General features: G+C 43.1%; 1 protein-coding gene across 1 annotated transcript; it reads right to left on the bottom strand.

The window, feature by feature from the left end:
- Positions 1 to 10935: 10935 nt before the first annotated feature.
- LOC139438584 (heat shock transcription factor, Y-linked-like) lies at positions 10936 to 12819 on the bottom strand. The gene is made up of 2 exons (XM_071213674.1): positions 12213 to 12819; positions 10936 to 11743 (listed from the first exon to the last, which is right to left on the bottom strand). Exons 1-2 carry the CDS (start codon positions 12708 to 12710, stop codon positions 11051 to 11053), a joined length of 1191 nt encoding a protein of 396 aa, XP_071069775.1. The 5' UTR covers positions 12711 to 12819; the 3' UTR covers positions 10936 to 11050.
- Positions 12820 to 14559: the final 1740 nt, after the last annotated feature.

Genomic DNA, 14559 nt, shown 5'->3' with positions numbered 1-14559 from the left:
TTGCCAGCATTTGCCTCAAATATTTTGGGACCCCCTGCTTAAGTGCATACATATATTTGACTGTTCTTTATTCTTGGTAAATAACCCCTTTTATTCAGAGAGTGTCTTTCCTCATGCCTTACAACAGTTTTGCATTTAAAGTCTATTTTGTTTGGTATTAGCATAGCTACTCCCCCCCCCCCCCTTTTTTTTTGTTTGGTAATGGTTTGCCTTTAAAATTGTCTTCCAACCTTTCACATGCAACCTCCTTCTGTCCCTGGGTCTCAAATGAGCTCCTTGTAAACTCATATAGATGAGTTACATCTTACATATATGCTGTATCACAGCATATACATGGGTCATACTTCCTTACTCATTTTGACATTCTGTGTCTTTTGATAAGAGAGTTTAACCCATTGGCATTCAATGTTAGGACTCTAAAGGCAGAACTTAAAGAATTTTGTTTTAGGTTTACATAAGTCATATTTTACTTTATTTCCATTTTTATCCTTTTAGTTACTCTTACCAATAATCTTCCTTTCTTAACAAATTCTCCCAAACTCTGTTTATCTGTGACTATTTTGAAACCTCCCTCATTTTTGAATGACAAGTTTTCTAGAGTCAGAATTTTGTGCTGGCAGTTGTTTTTGTTTTTGTTTTCCTTTCTTTCAGCACCATAACTATGCCATAGCATCACTGCCTTCTTGCTTCCATGGTTTCAGATGAGGATGCAGCCCTTAATCTTATCAAGCTTCCCTTACATGTGATGGATCTCTTTTTCCCTTGCTGATTTCAGGATTCTGTCTTTGTCTTGAGCTCTTGACATTCTGATAAGTATGTGTCTAGGGTTTATTGTGCGTGAGGTACACTGTGCTTCCATGGACATGGATAGCCATGTCTGTGGCAGCTTGATATTATTTTTCAATTACTAAAAGAAATACAAATTATGTTTGTAAATGGTCTGTTCCTCTGGCGTGATAACCCTTTGACTGTATTGAATTCAGCTGAGACCTTTGTTAAATTAAGTTAAGATCAGGGCTTTGAGTCGACCATGTCATTAGAGTGTGGCTCAGTGCTGAGACCCAGTCTGTTGGACTGATGAAACAGACTCACACATGGAAGTAGACACAGAAAAGCAGACATGCAGGAAGACAGAGTGATCCACAGACTCAGCCGCAGGAAGAGAGATGAGCCTGATAGTTTACAGCTCACCTTGTAGAGAGAACAGAGCAGCTGAGCCTGGAAAGAAGCAGGGACCATGGAGCCTTCAGGGGAAGGAGGAAGGCTGAACCCTCACAGACATCGTCGGCCATCTTGTGCCAACATGTGGCAATAGACTTTGGGTCTGTTGACCCAAAGAGAAAGTACCTCTTACGGTACCTTGAGTTAGACTCTTTAGGACCTGGTAGCTGTAAGCTTCTACGCCAAATACATACGCTTGATAAAGGCCAACAGAGTTCTGGTTCTTTGCATCAGCAACCCTTTGGCTGGCTAATATAACCTCCCTCATAAGATTTGGGAAATTTAGACATTTTTGACCATTATGTCCTCAAATACCTCCACTGTCCCCCTTTATTTTCTATGTAACTTGTCTGTAATCAAAAATACCTTTCAAATAAAGTTTTAAAAAAGATAAACATATAGAGCAACAGAATAGAGTTTAGAGCTCAGAAATAAACACACACGTCTGGCCAACTGATTTCCAACTCTAGTGCCAAGTAAATTAACTGTGGAAAGAAGGGTCTCTTCAACAAATGGTGGTAAAAACACCGAACAGCCACATTCAAAAGAATGTTTGAATAAACATTCAAGATAAAGAAATGAACAAACACACGAGAGAAATGCAACTGTGGACTAAATACACTTATTATCCTAGTAACGGAAGAACTTGTAACAGTGATATAAAGACAGTGGTCACCAGAGATTCTGAGGGGAGATAGAGGGAAGAATACCGTGGGGGGTATTTTGGAGACATTGGAATCATTCTGCATGCTATTGCAGTGACGGATACAGGTCGTTATACATTTCGTCAAAATGCATAAAATTGTGCGGGGCGGAGAGTAAACCATAACGTATACTATGACCATGGTTAGTGTATGTGTAACACATTTCAACATGTATTCATCAATTGTAGCAAATGTACCAGACTAATGAAAGATGTTGTAGATGTGGGAAAGTGTCGGAAGGGGAGGGGTGGGATATAGGGGAATGCCATATATATTCAATGTAACATTTATGTAACCTAAAGCTCCTGGGGAAGCGGACTTGGCCCAATGGATAGGGCATCCGCCTACCACATGGGAGGTCCGCGGTTCAAACTCCGGGCCTCCTTGACCCGTGTGGACCTGGCCCATGCAGGCCTGATGTGCGCAAGGAGTGCCGTGCCATGCAGGGGTGTCCCCGCGCAAGGAGTGCGCCCCGTAAGGACAGCCGTCCAGAGCGAAAGAGAGTGCAGCCTACCCAAGAACGGCGCTGCACACATGGAGAGCTGACACAACAAGATGATGCAACAAAAAGAAACACAGATTGCCGGTGCCGCTGATAAGGAGGGAACACACAGCGCATGGACACAGAGAACAGACAACTCGGGGTGGGGAGGGGGAGAGGCAGGGAGGGAGAAAAAATAAATAAATAAAGCTCCTTAAAAAGTAAAGGGAAAAAAATCTGATATAAAAAATGAGGTTGGGGCCCTGCCTCAGAACATATACAAAATCTAACCAAAGAGGCTTCAGAGGGGCAAGGTTGTTCTTGCTGCCCCAACAGATATGAGCAATGTGCAGGAGGGTGGGATGTGGCAGAGAACTTCCACTGGAAAGGCACAGCAGCTGGTGCTTGAGGGAAAGGATGGCCCTCTTCACCTCAGTTCCTCAGAGGAAGGAGATAAAGGAGAAAGCTCCCCGCAGCTTCCTAAAGCATGTCTTCAAGCGACAGAAGCCTCAGTTTCCCAAACGCTACCTGGGTTGTTGTCACTCTTCTCAGGGCGAGGAAGAAAGGAGGTTGCATGGCAATTCTCAGCTTAAAGAGAGTATGGATCGGCTGCTTTGTCAAGGGATCCTCAAAACTGAAGTGTTAATGCAATGAGGGAAAAAATCATAAGTTATTTTTGCTGAGTCTGCATGGGTGGAAACTCGAAACCTAAAATAAATGCAATGCCTTGCTTATAAATGTGGAGCTGCACCCTCCCTCTATTTCTCCCTAATACCTCTCTTACTCTCTTCTCTGACGGCTCTTTACAAAAACAAAAACAAACAAACAAAAAACTTGCATATGCTGGAGAACTTTGGGGATAGGAGGGACCCAAACTTTTATAATCCTATCCGGTCCCATGGGGAAAGGAGTCCTGAGTGCATGTGTGGCTAAATGCTGAGGGCTTGGTACACAGCTGTGGCATGTTAGGCGGTGCAGAAAGAAAGACTCTCAGAGCAGGTTACTTTCCAGACACTGAGACATACACAGCCCAGAGGTGAGAAGAATCCTCTGCCAACCATCTCCACACAGGGTGGTAGTCTGCCAGCCCTCTCCACCTACAGCTGCCATGCTCCCAGGCTGCAGATAACAAGATCTCTTGGCAGGTGTTAAATCCCTCAGTCTGTGTTTCCACAGGGGGAGAAAGCATTTGAATTTGTCTGAAAAGTTTTGAGCAAAACTCACAGGGAGGAAAGAGGTTGAAGTGACCTTGAGAGTGAGGTCCTATGACTGTATGGTATGTAGGGACTTCTAAGGTACATATGATGTGTCACTTGCTTAAATAGTTAAGTGCTCATTAAGTGTCACAGGAGATTCTCTTCTGTGAGAATCACTACTATGGAGAAGCACCTAGGGAGGCAAATTTCACCTGATATTTGCCATGAGTGGGGAAGGTTTCAGTGCAGGATTTGGGATAGTGCAGCTGCCACTTCTCTCTGATGCTCAAAGCCTTCACGATACGTAGACCATGACCTTTGGTTTAGGCAAGGGAGAACACTCGGTTTCAACAGTCCTGCAGTTCAGTATTTTCACGCCTTTGTCAACAGGACTTACCCCTAAACTCTGTGCAGTTGAGGGGCCTCTTTGCAAGAAAAGTTTCTTGGGACTGTGTAGATGGATGCACAACGCTCATCCCTCTGACAGACAAGAAAAGCCTGCTCTCTTTGCTCCCTCAACCCCCCAACTAGGAAAGAGGCACAGTACTTCATGGGACTCTTTGGCTATTGGAGACTGTAAGTGCCTCCCAGCTCAAACGGAAACAGTGTCTGAAAGAGTGCAGTGGCCTTGCCTAACATCATCTCAGTTTTGCATGAACATGTGGAAACAGCTACCCTTCTGGGAGAAATCTTAGCTCCCAGGCCGTGATTCCCAGATACTCCCCTAACTGCAAGGAATAACTCACTGTTGGTTTAGGATCGGATGGTATCTGCTCCACTCTACCATCTGTTATGCAGGTGCAAAAGCAGATGTGCTTGCTCCACCGAGCTGGCCAATAGTTGAAACTTGTTCGGTTTCTATCGAATCTGGGGCTGTTGCCGAGGGCCTGCATGTTTGTTCTGCCATGTGAAAACTGCAGGTATGCAGAAGGTGGCGGCGGCGGCATTTTTCCCGGCCGGGCAGGTTGATGTGACGGATCAGCTGTGCTCGCAGCCTCCACGCCACGCAGAGTCCAGTCCAGCCAAGCCCCCGCGGCAGGGTCCGCTCTGGTAGAGCACAGTGAGAGAAGGCGGAGGCCACGGCCCAGGAGGCCCACGGGACAGCGGGTCGCGGGCACAGCGCCTCCAACCTCCGCAGCGGAGATGGAAATTCAGCACCAGACTGCGCTTACATAATGGCACACCTAGTCAGTCTCCTGCTGTTGGGTCAGCTACAAGAAAAGGAGCAGTCTGGCCTTCTGAGTAATCTGGGCTCAGACGTCTTTGCTGCTCCAGCTCTTCAGTCAACAGCTACAGCCAGTTTTGCACATTTTAACAGTCATGTAGGTGGTGATCAAGGAACCACAGGTAAAGTTCCCTCTGGTGCCAGGGTTTCAGTTCCCAGGCAGGCAAGTGCATCTCCAGACAGGTGTGCAGCGCTGGCAGAACTAGACAGCATTTTCCGTTCTGCAGCTACATCCATCAATGCATGTACTTGTACCAATAATGCCAGAGGCCATGTTTTTGGGAGAGTGCAGGTGGGTGCCTCTGCACTGACAGCCTGCTTCTCCTGTTGAGGAATAAAAAGCATGACCCTGTAAAATATCTAACAAGTCGCTCCTGCCCCGCTTCTGTGGATGGGCCTGTGAGGGCTTGGCCTTGCTGCAGAATATCCAGTAAATAACTCCTGCCTCTGTATCTGTAAATCAGCCTGTGAAAACATGGCCTAGTAGAAAGATATCAAGTGAGTGACTTCACCCCCCGCCCCCACTTCTGTAAATCAGCGGCATTCTGCCTCTGTAACTCCCCTGCTTGCAAAATTTCACCTAGCAACGCGTTAGCCAATGAGCAAACATTATGCTGATCCCACCTGAAATCCTATACAAACCTATGAAAACTGAAAAACGGGCCTCAGAATTTGGAGGTTGACTCTCCTCTGGTCCCGTGCATAAAAAACTGTTCACCCACCTTTCTGGAGTGCCGGTGGTGAGTTTCTACAGTTCAGAACTCCTCATTTTGCTACAACTCTTCCAGTGTGCCTACTCTATCTGCCAGTTATGCCTTTCACAAATCCATTCATTGCTGCTGCTCGCCCGTCTGTGGCATCTTCTACAAACCCATTTCAGGCCAGAAACAGAGGAACAACAGCCTCAACCTTTGCCGCTGCATCCATGAGCATGCCTGCAGGATTGGTACCCTGCTCCCCACAGTTTCCCCACCAGCTTTACTGGCAGCTTCCAGCAGCCTGCTTTCCCAGCCCAAACAGCTTTCCCTCAACAGACAGCTTTTTCTCAACAACCCAGTGGTGCCAGGTTTGCAGCATTTGGACAAACAAAGCCAGTGGTAACCCCTTTTCGTCAAGCTGCAGCCTCTGGAGTATCTAATAGTCCTTTTGTGACTAGTGCACCAACAGGACAATTTCCAACAGGAAGTTCATCAACCAGTCCTTTCTTACAGCTTATCCTTATTTAGGCACTTTACGGGAGCAAACTTTAATCTGGTCACATTACATCTGCCCACCTCTTGCACTGCTGTCTTGTGTCACTTTCAAGACAAGAGAAGTCTTTAAAAACCCTGTCTTGTGGGTTAAGCACCAGATGATATGTGCAGAACAGAGTAACAACATGGTACCAGTTACATTTAATCTATGAGTTTGCAGGAAAAGGTAGCAGTATCAGGCATATTTTAAAAATTGGCTAATACTAAGTTATTGCAGATACCACATTCATTTATGCTGCAGTACTGTACATATTTTTCTTAGATGTTAGCTTTTGTGCATTTCAGTATGGATAACTTTAACAACCACATTGCTATGTGAAAAATGTTCCTGGGAAATAGATCAGCCACTTTTAAGAAGGTGCTATCATGTATGTCGGAACGAATGACCCAAAATCATTTGAACCGTTGCTTCTGGAAAGCTGCAAAAACAAACGTGGAAGGTTTTAATCATTCTTTAATTTTTCCTTTCTACAGACTTCTTCTATTTACAAATGTCTAAATTCTTTTACAATGTTGAGGAATTCCTCTCTGAAGAATAAAGCTGATCATGTTTTGCTACAGTTTGCAGGTGAAAAAAAATGAGAAAATACGCATTGTTTTTGTGTTCTTGCTGCAGTGCCTTTACCACAGTGACCATAAATATGAGCAGTGAATGGAGAATATCTTGAATTCTTACATCAGAATTTCAGAAGACTTCTAGTGACTTTTAGATCTAAAAGAGAAAATTTTATTAGACAGTCATGTAGAAAAATTCAAACTACTATGGATCCTTCCAATTTGTGTGCAAATTCTTAATTTTGTTAAGATTTGTATATATGAAGAATTTGCATGTATATGTATTTGCAGTTTTTTTTTTTCAGTCTGAATTGTCGGACTGAAAATGCAAAAGGCCCTGTTTTTAACTATTTTCTTTTTTTTTTTTTCTTTTTTAATACTGTCTTTGAATGTATCGGAAGCAGACACACATTCACTGTAACATGATTGCACCTCAATTTTCTTTTCAGACTGATATTATCAATAGGACATTTGTTTATGTTCACTTTGGGGGCGGGGAGGTAAGAAACTGGAAAGTTAAACCTAATACCCAATACCCAATGTCACCTTAAAGTTAGAGAATTCTTTGTTTATAAAGGCAGTGTTTTGTCACACATTTCTATTAAGAGTCAAATGAAGGTGTTTAAGTATTTATGCACAGCAATGCCTTATTCTTCCAGAGATTATTGGCAATCTCATCAAAATGGAACACACCTGAGAAAGGTGTAATGGTTTTTTCTTTAAATGGCTCTTAACAACCCACTTAAGTCACAAATTCTATACATTAGAGCTGATGCAATGGCTCTTAACAAGCCACTTAAGTCACAAAGTCTATACATTAGAGCTGATGCATTTGTTTTATATGATTTTAATAATTTCGGTTATTTGATTTCCCACCCTCAAGCTCATTAACAGTTCAGAAGTGGTGGCCTGAAAAGGAGACTGAACAAAACTGAATAGCGTACGCTATCCAAGATCTCTTAGTGCAGGAACAGCCAGCCCAGCCTAGAGGACATCAATATAGCCACATCATCTTCTGATAATTGTCTATTGTGGTCACTCTATGTCATCAAAAAAGGTGAAATTACCATCAACACACGTATATAAGGGTTAACATCTAAGAAACAGATAAAGTAAGCCGTTATATTTTTAAAAACTGCACATTACGGAATCCCTCTTCAGGCCACTCTGAAGGTGTCCATGGTAAGGATTCATTCTCTGCTGAGACCGACTGGAATCACACCCCCAATTGAATGTACCTACCCATCGCAGGCTGTCACTGTAAACCAACACCCACTCATAGGTAGGTGCCACAAATTAGAGCCGTGATTCTGACGCAGAAGCCACTACCACATAGCAGACTTGTGACTTCTGCCAAAAGATGATCCTTTTGTCTCCTAGTAAAGGAGATCACATTAGGGATGTTGCCCTGATCCCTGACCCCCTCCCAGAGTATTGGCTCATGGCTGACGATCGTTTTTCAGGTTACATTATTCCTGTTCCAGTCCAATCCATTTACTCCAGCCACATCACTGTAATTAGAACTCTCATTCCCCTTGATAGCAGGGTTTTCAGCTTCTCAGGCCCTTTACATTCTGACAACAGTACACCTTTAACCACAGAGTAGTGGGAGTTAAAAGTATTTGACGGATGTTCTATCCTCCCTAACACCTGTGGGCATCTGGTATTGTTGAGCGCTGGACAAATGCCAAACTCTACCACCCTCACCTCCTCCAGGTCCACACATTTGAGTGAAGTAGTCTCGTGATGAATACAAGCATTTATCTCTGCTTGGCTGCTTCCTGGGTACAGGATGAAAGGGGTAGGTAGGGGCCACATGGAGTCTATAGATTTATTTTGAAAATTTGGGATTCCACCCTGACCCTTCTGGACAAAGATCTGTGAATAGGGGATGAGCAGGAAAAGGGATAGGTTCTGGGATATGAGAAATGAATTTTGGGGGCTGAAGGGAGAGCAACAAACTCATCATAGGGAGGGGATGCCTCAGATCTCAGGAGGTATGTGGCAGGAAGGGACAATGAATACCTGTCTCTCAGGGCCAGCACCACAGCCCCACTCACGTGTCAAGGGCAGCTGGCAAACGTCCAAGGGCTGTGAAAACAAAGCTTGCAATGCAGAGTGGAGACCACCCAGTAGTAGTTTGATGGCAATGGCATGTGTACTGTTTTGTTTTTTTTTTTGGCAATGAAAGTAGATTTTAAAGAAGCATTTCCTTATTACCCATTCAATAAGTACTGAAAAAGGTGATGTGCCAGCCACTGTCCTGCGTCAGTGCTGGGTGTCCAAGGCAGACAAGGAGAACACCAGGCCTCCTTGAGGAGTTGACAGCTGTGCTGAGACCTAAAGGATAAGCAATGAGGGAGAGGGTCCACAGGGAGAAAGCCCCAGGCAGATCTTGGACAGAAGTTACGAGATGGAAATGAGAATTGGTAAAAGCAATTGTCTGAATAGAGCTCCAAAGAGTGGAGAAGCAGAGATTTAAGTTGCAAAACTGAAAAGAAGCCACATTTTTAAGGGCCTTAAGGTATGCTAAGGATCTGGGCTCAGAATCTATGTGGTATTAAAAGCCAGGATACAGAATTAAGCCTCCTTTGTATACAGCAAGAAAGTAACCTAATAAAAGTGTGCATTATGAAAGTCAAAGCGAGGGAGCAGATGTGGCTCAAGTGATGGGGCTTCTGCCTGCCATGTGGGAGGGCCGAGGTGCGATCCCTGGGACTCCTGGTGAAGGAGAGGAGGGGGCGTGCCTGCACAACAGGCCCGTGCCCGCTAGGCGAGCAGAGTGCCCGTGTGAGTGCCCACATCACAAGCTGAGTGCCCACGCGGTGAGCCCAGTGCCCTTGTGAGTGCCTGCGTGGCAAGCACAGGTGCCCTCCTGGTGGGCCAGTGCCCATGCAGCTGGGTCAGGCAGCGGGATGATGATGCAACTGGGAAGGGTCGAAGGGGAAAGAGTCCAGGGTGGGCTGCAGCGGAGGCCGGGAGCTGGGGTGGCGCAGCTGACGGGGAACCTCTCTCCACATCGGAGGTCCCCAGGATCAAGTCCGGTGGATCCTGGGGGAGAGGAGAAGACGGGGGAGAGGTGGATGCAGAAGATCAAACAGGGAATAAAAATGGGGAGGAATAAATAAATCTTGGGGAGAAAAAGAAAAGTCAAAGTGTGGACTCATGAAGCACAATTAACAGCACAAACCATTTGGAAGTCTTTGAGGATGGCAGAGGAAAAAGGGCCCTTGCTAACTCTAGGCTGTAAAATTCCATGTTTTGATATGCGGTCTTTATTATTCCAGCGATGAATTAATTAATGGCCATCATGGTTATGGGGCTGGCTAGATTATGTAAGACTTTCAAGCATGACAGTACTTTATGAAGTCAGTCCTCTTTGCTAACTCAAGGCCATTATTGAAAATAATGGGGTAGGGAAATGCAATGTACTTGAGGAAGTATTAGAGAAAATAGTGTGTATTTACCTTCCCTAGATTCATCTTAGTATCTGTTTCCTCCTCCATGCTCTCCTAATTCAAACCCTCATTTGATTCATTGTAGATTACCTCTCCCTATCTCCAAACAGTCCCATTCATTCTCCACACACTGCATTCTTTCTTCTTTCTTTACACAATTAAGTATACCAGTATGAATATAATTTACATACATTTCAAACATCCTTGGGTTCAAATGACCCAAGTCATCTGCATAATGAAGTACACATATAATATATATATAGTACAATATGGCACAAGAGCCTGACCCATTTTATTCTTTTTTGTTTTTCGTAGATATCACACTTCTTTATTCGTTTAATGTTTTAGCAAGTTTATCAAGGTATAATTCACATACCATAACACTCACCATTTTAAGTTACAATTTAATGACTTTTTGTACATTTCCTGAGATGTGTAACCATCACCGCAATCCAGTTCTAGGACATTTCTATCACTGAAGAGATTCTTTTCATAATCGTTAACAAATAAAATTTATTCTCACTCTGACACCCTAGGAAATTGTTCATCTGCTTTTTGCCTGCCTAGGTTTCCCTTTACCAGACATTTTATATTATTGTATCATTTTTTTAACTTTTTTCTCATTGCATTTCATTTTTCAAAATTTATTTATTTATTTTTAATGTTACATTAAAAAATATATATGAGGTTCCCTATGCCTCCCACCCCCCTCACCCCACTCCTCCCATAACCACAACCTCCTCCATCATGAGACCTTCATTGCACTTGGGGAATACATCTCTGAGCACGGCTGCACCCCATTTCGTTCTTAATTATTTCAAAAAATAAGGAAAACGAAACAGTGACAATAAACACTTAAGTTTATTGTTCAAATTAGAGAATTGCAGGTTGACACTTGTCAAAAGAAAATTTTAGTCTTTCTCATCCTGCAAAATCTGGACCTCTTTTGGTAGAAGGTCAACTGAAATGAGGAAAATGTTGGTATAACGAAGATGGTTGTTGAGATGACCTTAAAAGAGAGGTGGCAGACGAATCAGGTATTACAGCCATTGGGAGCCATGGGTTGCCTCCTTGTAGGAAGGTGGAAAAAGAAGCCTCATGGGCTGGTAAATCAGGATAACCAGTTGGGACAGAAGGGGGCTCCACCATCAGTCCAGAGTAATTGTTCTCTATAGGAGATACTATATGGTACTGAGAAACAGAAGTTGCAGTTCTAACAAAATTCACAATGTAGCCATTTGCTTGAGTGTAGCTGCTATGGGATTGCATGTGAAAAGTGGTCAGCTGGTTTAAAACACCATGTTTATCTGTTAGGATTTGTTCTGATGGTGTAATTGAAGCTGATGAAGGAGAAAAAACACTTCTGACTAGGGGAGTTGTACTAGCAACTTCCTGGCTGTTCGAAGGCTGCCTTATTAAAGGCACGTTTACATTTGTAGAGGCTGAAAGTAATCTTTCCCTACTAGTTTCAGCAACTGCACCGGAATTCTGATTGTCCGCATTACTCACTGCTCTAAAGTGCTTCTTGTTGAAGTCTTGAACTAATGAAGCAGATACGGTAGAAGCATTTTTAATCCCGACTCTTCTTTTCATATTTACTAAAAGTTGGGGACAGCCTCGTTTAAAGTTTGGGTGTTGGTAGAACTGTAACTAAAAGCAAAGGAAAACGTTATTTAGTGACATTTTCAACCAAGAGCAAGTCAGACAATAATAAATATAACTCAAAAAAATCTCGGATTTTAGTTTCATCACATAAAGTTAATATCATCAGTAATACCTGAACCCTGTTGACTAGTCTTCAAAATTTCACTGTTGGGAAACAAACATTTAAATATTATGATCTTCAAATGAAAATATGCTGTATATTTACAAGTACAGTGAATTGCATTTAGTTCAGTGCCTTTAAAGCTCAAAGATAAAATTCCAAGTTTTTTTTGCATAATCCTCAATGATTAATGTCTAAGCTATCCTGGTATTTTAAAATTAATTTTAACCCTAATTTTCCCACATCATTTAAAAAATCTAATTTTACTTCATATATATTTTCATGTACTTAGCAACATATAAAAATAAAATCATTTATTTCCCATGTAAGCAGTAACTGAAAATCTTTGAATACCTTGCTTAAAACAGAGGCTTCTTTTTCTTCTGCCAGAAAGTCAGCCAGAGAAGCAGATCTTTGACAATTCTGTCGCACTTTACTAAAACCATAGAGATTTAGCTGTCGAACCAAACTTTTCATACTCTCAGTTTCAAATATTCTGAAAGGGGTTTTTCTTTCCAAAACTTCTTTCTTAAAGAGTTCTTCATTAATCACTATAGAAGTCCCATTTTCATCCCACCAAATTGACTTAAAATGGTCGCTTCCAACTATTTTCCAGAGTTTTCTGGGGAAGGTCAAAGAAAGAAAATCATTATCTTCTTCTGGCCGGGGAACACAAAATGTGTAACGTGGTCTCTTTATCAAGGGTCCTTCAGACAAAGCCTGAAAAGCATTTTCTTCAATTTTAGACCTCAAGTCTGAGTCCCCAGTGTATGTGTGACCACAGGAAGGAGACGCAATGGAGGTTTCTGAATGAGTTGATCTGTCTTTCGGAGAAGAATCTTGAACTTCCATGTTAAATAAATTTGCCCTCAGTTATTTTTCTCACCTGCATGGTTTTCAACACTGCAGCTTCAAATGCTGCCTTGCTAAGGCTGCACAGATAAACTAATCCTATGTCATCACAATGCTTCTCAGCCTGAATAGCAGTGACATCACAAGATGACTGGTCTCCTAGCAATTAATGTGTAACATTCAGTTAAAAGTTTTCTTCCTAACTAAACCTCTGCCTTCCTTGGAGTTGAGTTCTAGCCTCTCTTCCCTCCTGCAGCAGTCCTCGAGTAAAGTCATTCTTGCCTGATTAATAATGTCCAACACGGATTTTTCTTTTGACAGCCTGGCCTGGGGAGGAGTATTGGGAAATCACGGCTTAATGGGTACACGGTTCATTGAGGGAATGAAGAAAATGTTTTGGAACTAGAGAGAAGTGACAGTTAAAGAACATTGGCAACATACTAAATGCAACTAAATTTTACACTTTTCAAGAGTTAATTTTATACTACGTGAATTTTACCTCAATTTTAAAAAGGTGCACCACTGTCATTATGACCTATGCTTAAAATAAAATAATTTATGGAGCTGGTGGAGCTTAGTGGTGGAGGTCCCAGGTTCTATCATCAGTGCCTCCTAAAAAAAGATAGAAAAAATAAATAAAATAAAAAATAAAATAAAACATAATCAGGTAGTAGAGTGTTATCATCAAAAGATGGTGGCAGAACACATCCCTGGAAACATTTCCCTGTAGAGACAACTAAACAAAAGTGCTCATTCCTTTTGCTTGGAAATCTGCAGGATGACAGAGACTCCACAAATGCTGACAGAAAACAAAAAAGCAAGCCCCCCGAAAAGAAGGTTGGAGATATGCAACTGGGAACTACTGTTAAGTTCGAAGGGAAGCCGAGGAAGGGAGGTATCTTAGAAATCAGACCAGAAGCTGAGCTTAGTTGAAACAAAGCCTTTAATGAGAGAGCTTTGCAGGCAGCTGAGTCTAGATTAGAGAGCAGCAGCGAAAGAGGGGGAGGCGGGTTTTATAACTTGATCTGCGGCTAGACTACAAAGGGACTAGTTTGTAGTATGCTAGCTTTGCAGTTTCAAGGTCAGGGTGAGGTAACTCCTATGGGCTCTGTAGTTCCATCCATGTCCCTCTGACCTGGGTGCTACTATCATACCAGAATGTGAAGGGAGGGAGCCAGGAGGGAGCAGGGACAGGAGGTCTGTTCCCTATCAATTAGGAATGTGCACCTGCAGGAAGAAGGGGAGGAAAGGGGCATGAAGGGGAGGGAGGCAGAATGACAGGCTTCCAGCCCAGCCACCTAGTGGTCACTGACCACAGAGCCCCACATTGCAGCAACTTGGAGCAACACACACATTCAGGCACAAGACCCAGGGCTATGAAATCAGGGAGGGGCCCTAGTAGCCACTGGCAAGGATTAAAAGGCTGTCCAGGAAGCAAGAGTGACCTGCCGTAGAACTGTTGGCAAGTAGTGCACACCCTCAATCTGGACCCCAATAGCTGGTGTACCTAAATGAAGAAAAAGGCTGATTTTGAACCATGATGCCATTAGGCTCCCAAGGGTGGGATACCCTAATGTGGAAGTTACCTGAGGCCAAAAAGCTGCAAGGGAAAGTGGGGAGAAAGTGAACCATGTAAAGCAGGGAAGACAGCACTAAAAGTTGTAGGGAAAAGGCAGACCTGAGCGTGGGAGAACAGTGGGACAAAGCACATATGCTGGGGAAGGAAGTCTGCATAAAAGCAAGCAGAAGAGCCCAGAAGGAACAAAAAAGGACATCTTCTCCTGGAAATGAAATAATTGCACATACTTGGTAATTTAAAAATTTGCAGTGCCTGCAGGGTGAGCAACAG

The sequence above is a fragment of the Dasypus novemcinctus genome, assembly GCF_030445035.2.
Source record: "Dasypus novemcinctus isolate mDasNov1 chromosome Y unlocalized genomic scaffold, mDasNov1.1.hap2 SUPER_Y_unloc_1, whole genome shotgun sequence".
NCBI classification, from domain to species: domain Eukaryota; kingdom Metazoa; phylum Chordata; class Mammalia; order Cingulata; family Dasypodidae; genus Dasypus; species Dasypus novemcinctus.
This window is presented reverse-complemented; position numbering and strand designations above follow the sequence as displayed.

Coding starts and splice junctions, on each gene's coding strand:
- LOC139438584 (XM_071213674.1), bottom strand. CDS start 12,710: ATGGAAGTTCAAGATTCTTCTCCGAAAGACAGATCAACTCATTCAGAA. Junction 11,744..12,212: donor AAGCCTCTGTTTTAAGCAAG/GTATTCAAAGAT, acceptor CTTTGCTTTTAG/TTACAGTTCTACCAACACCC.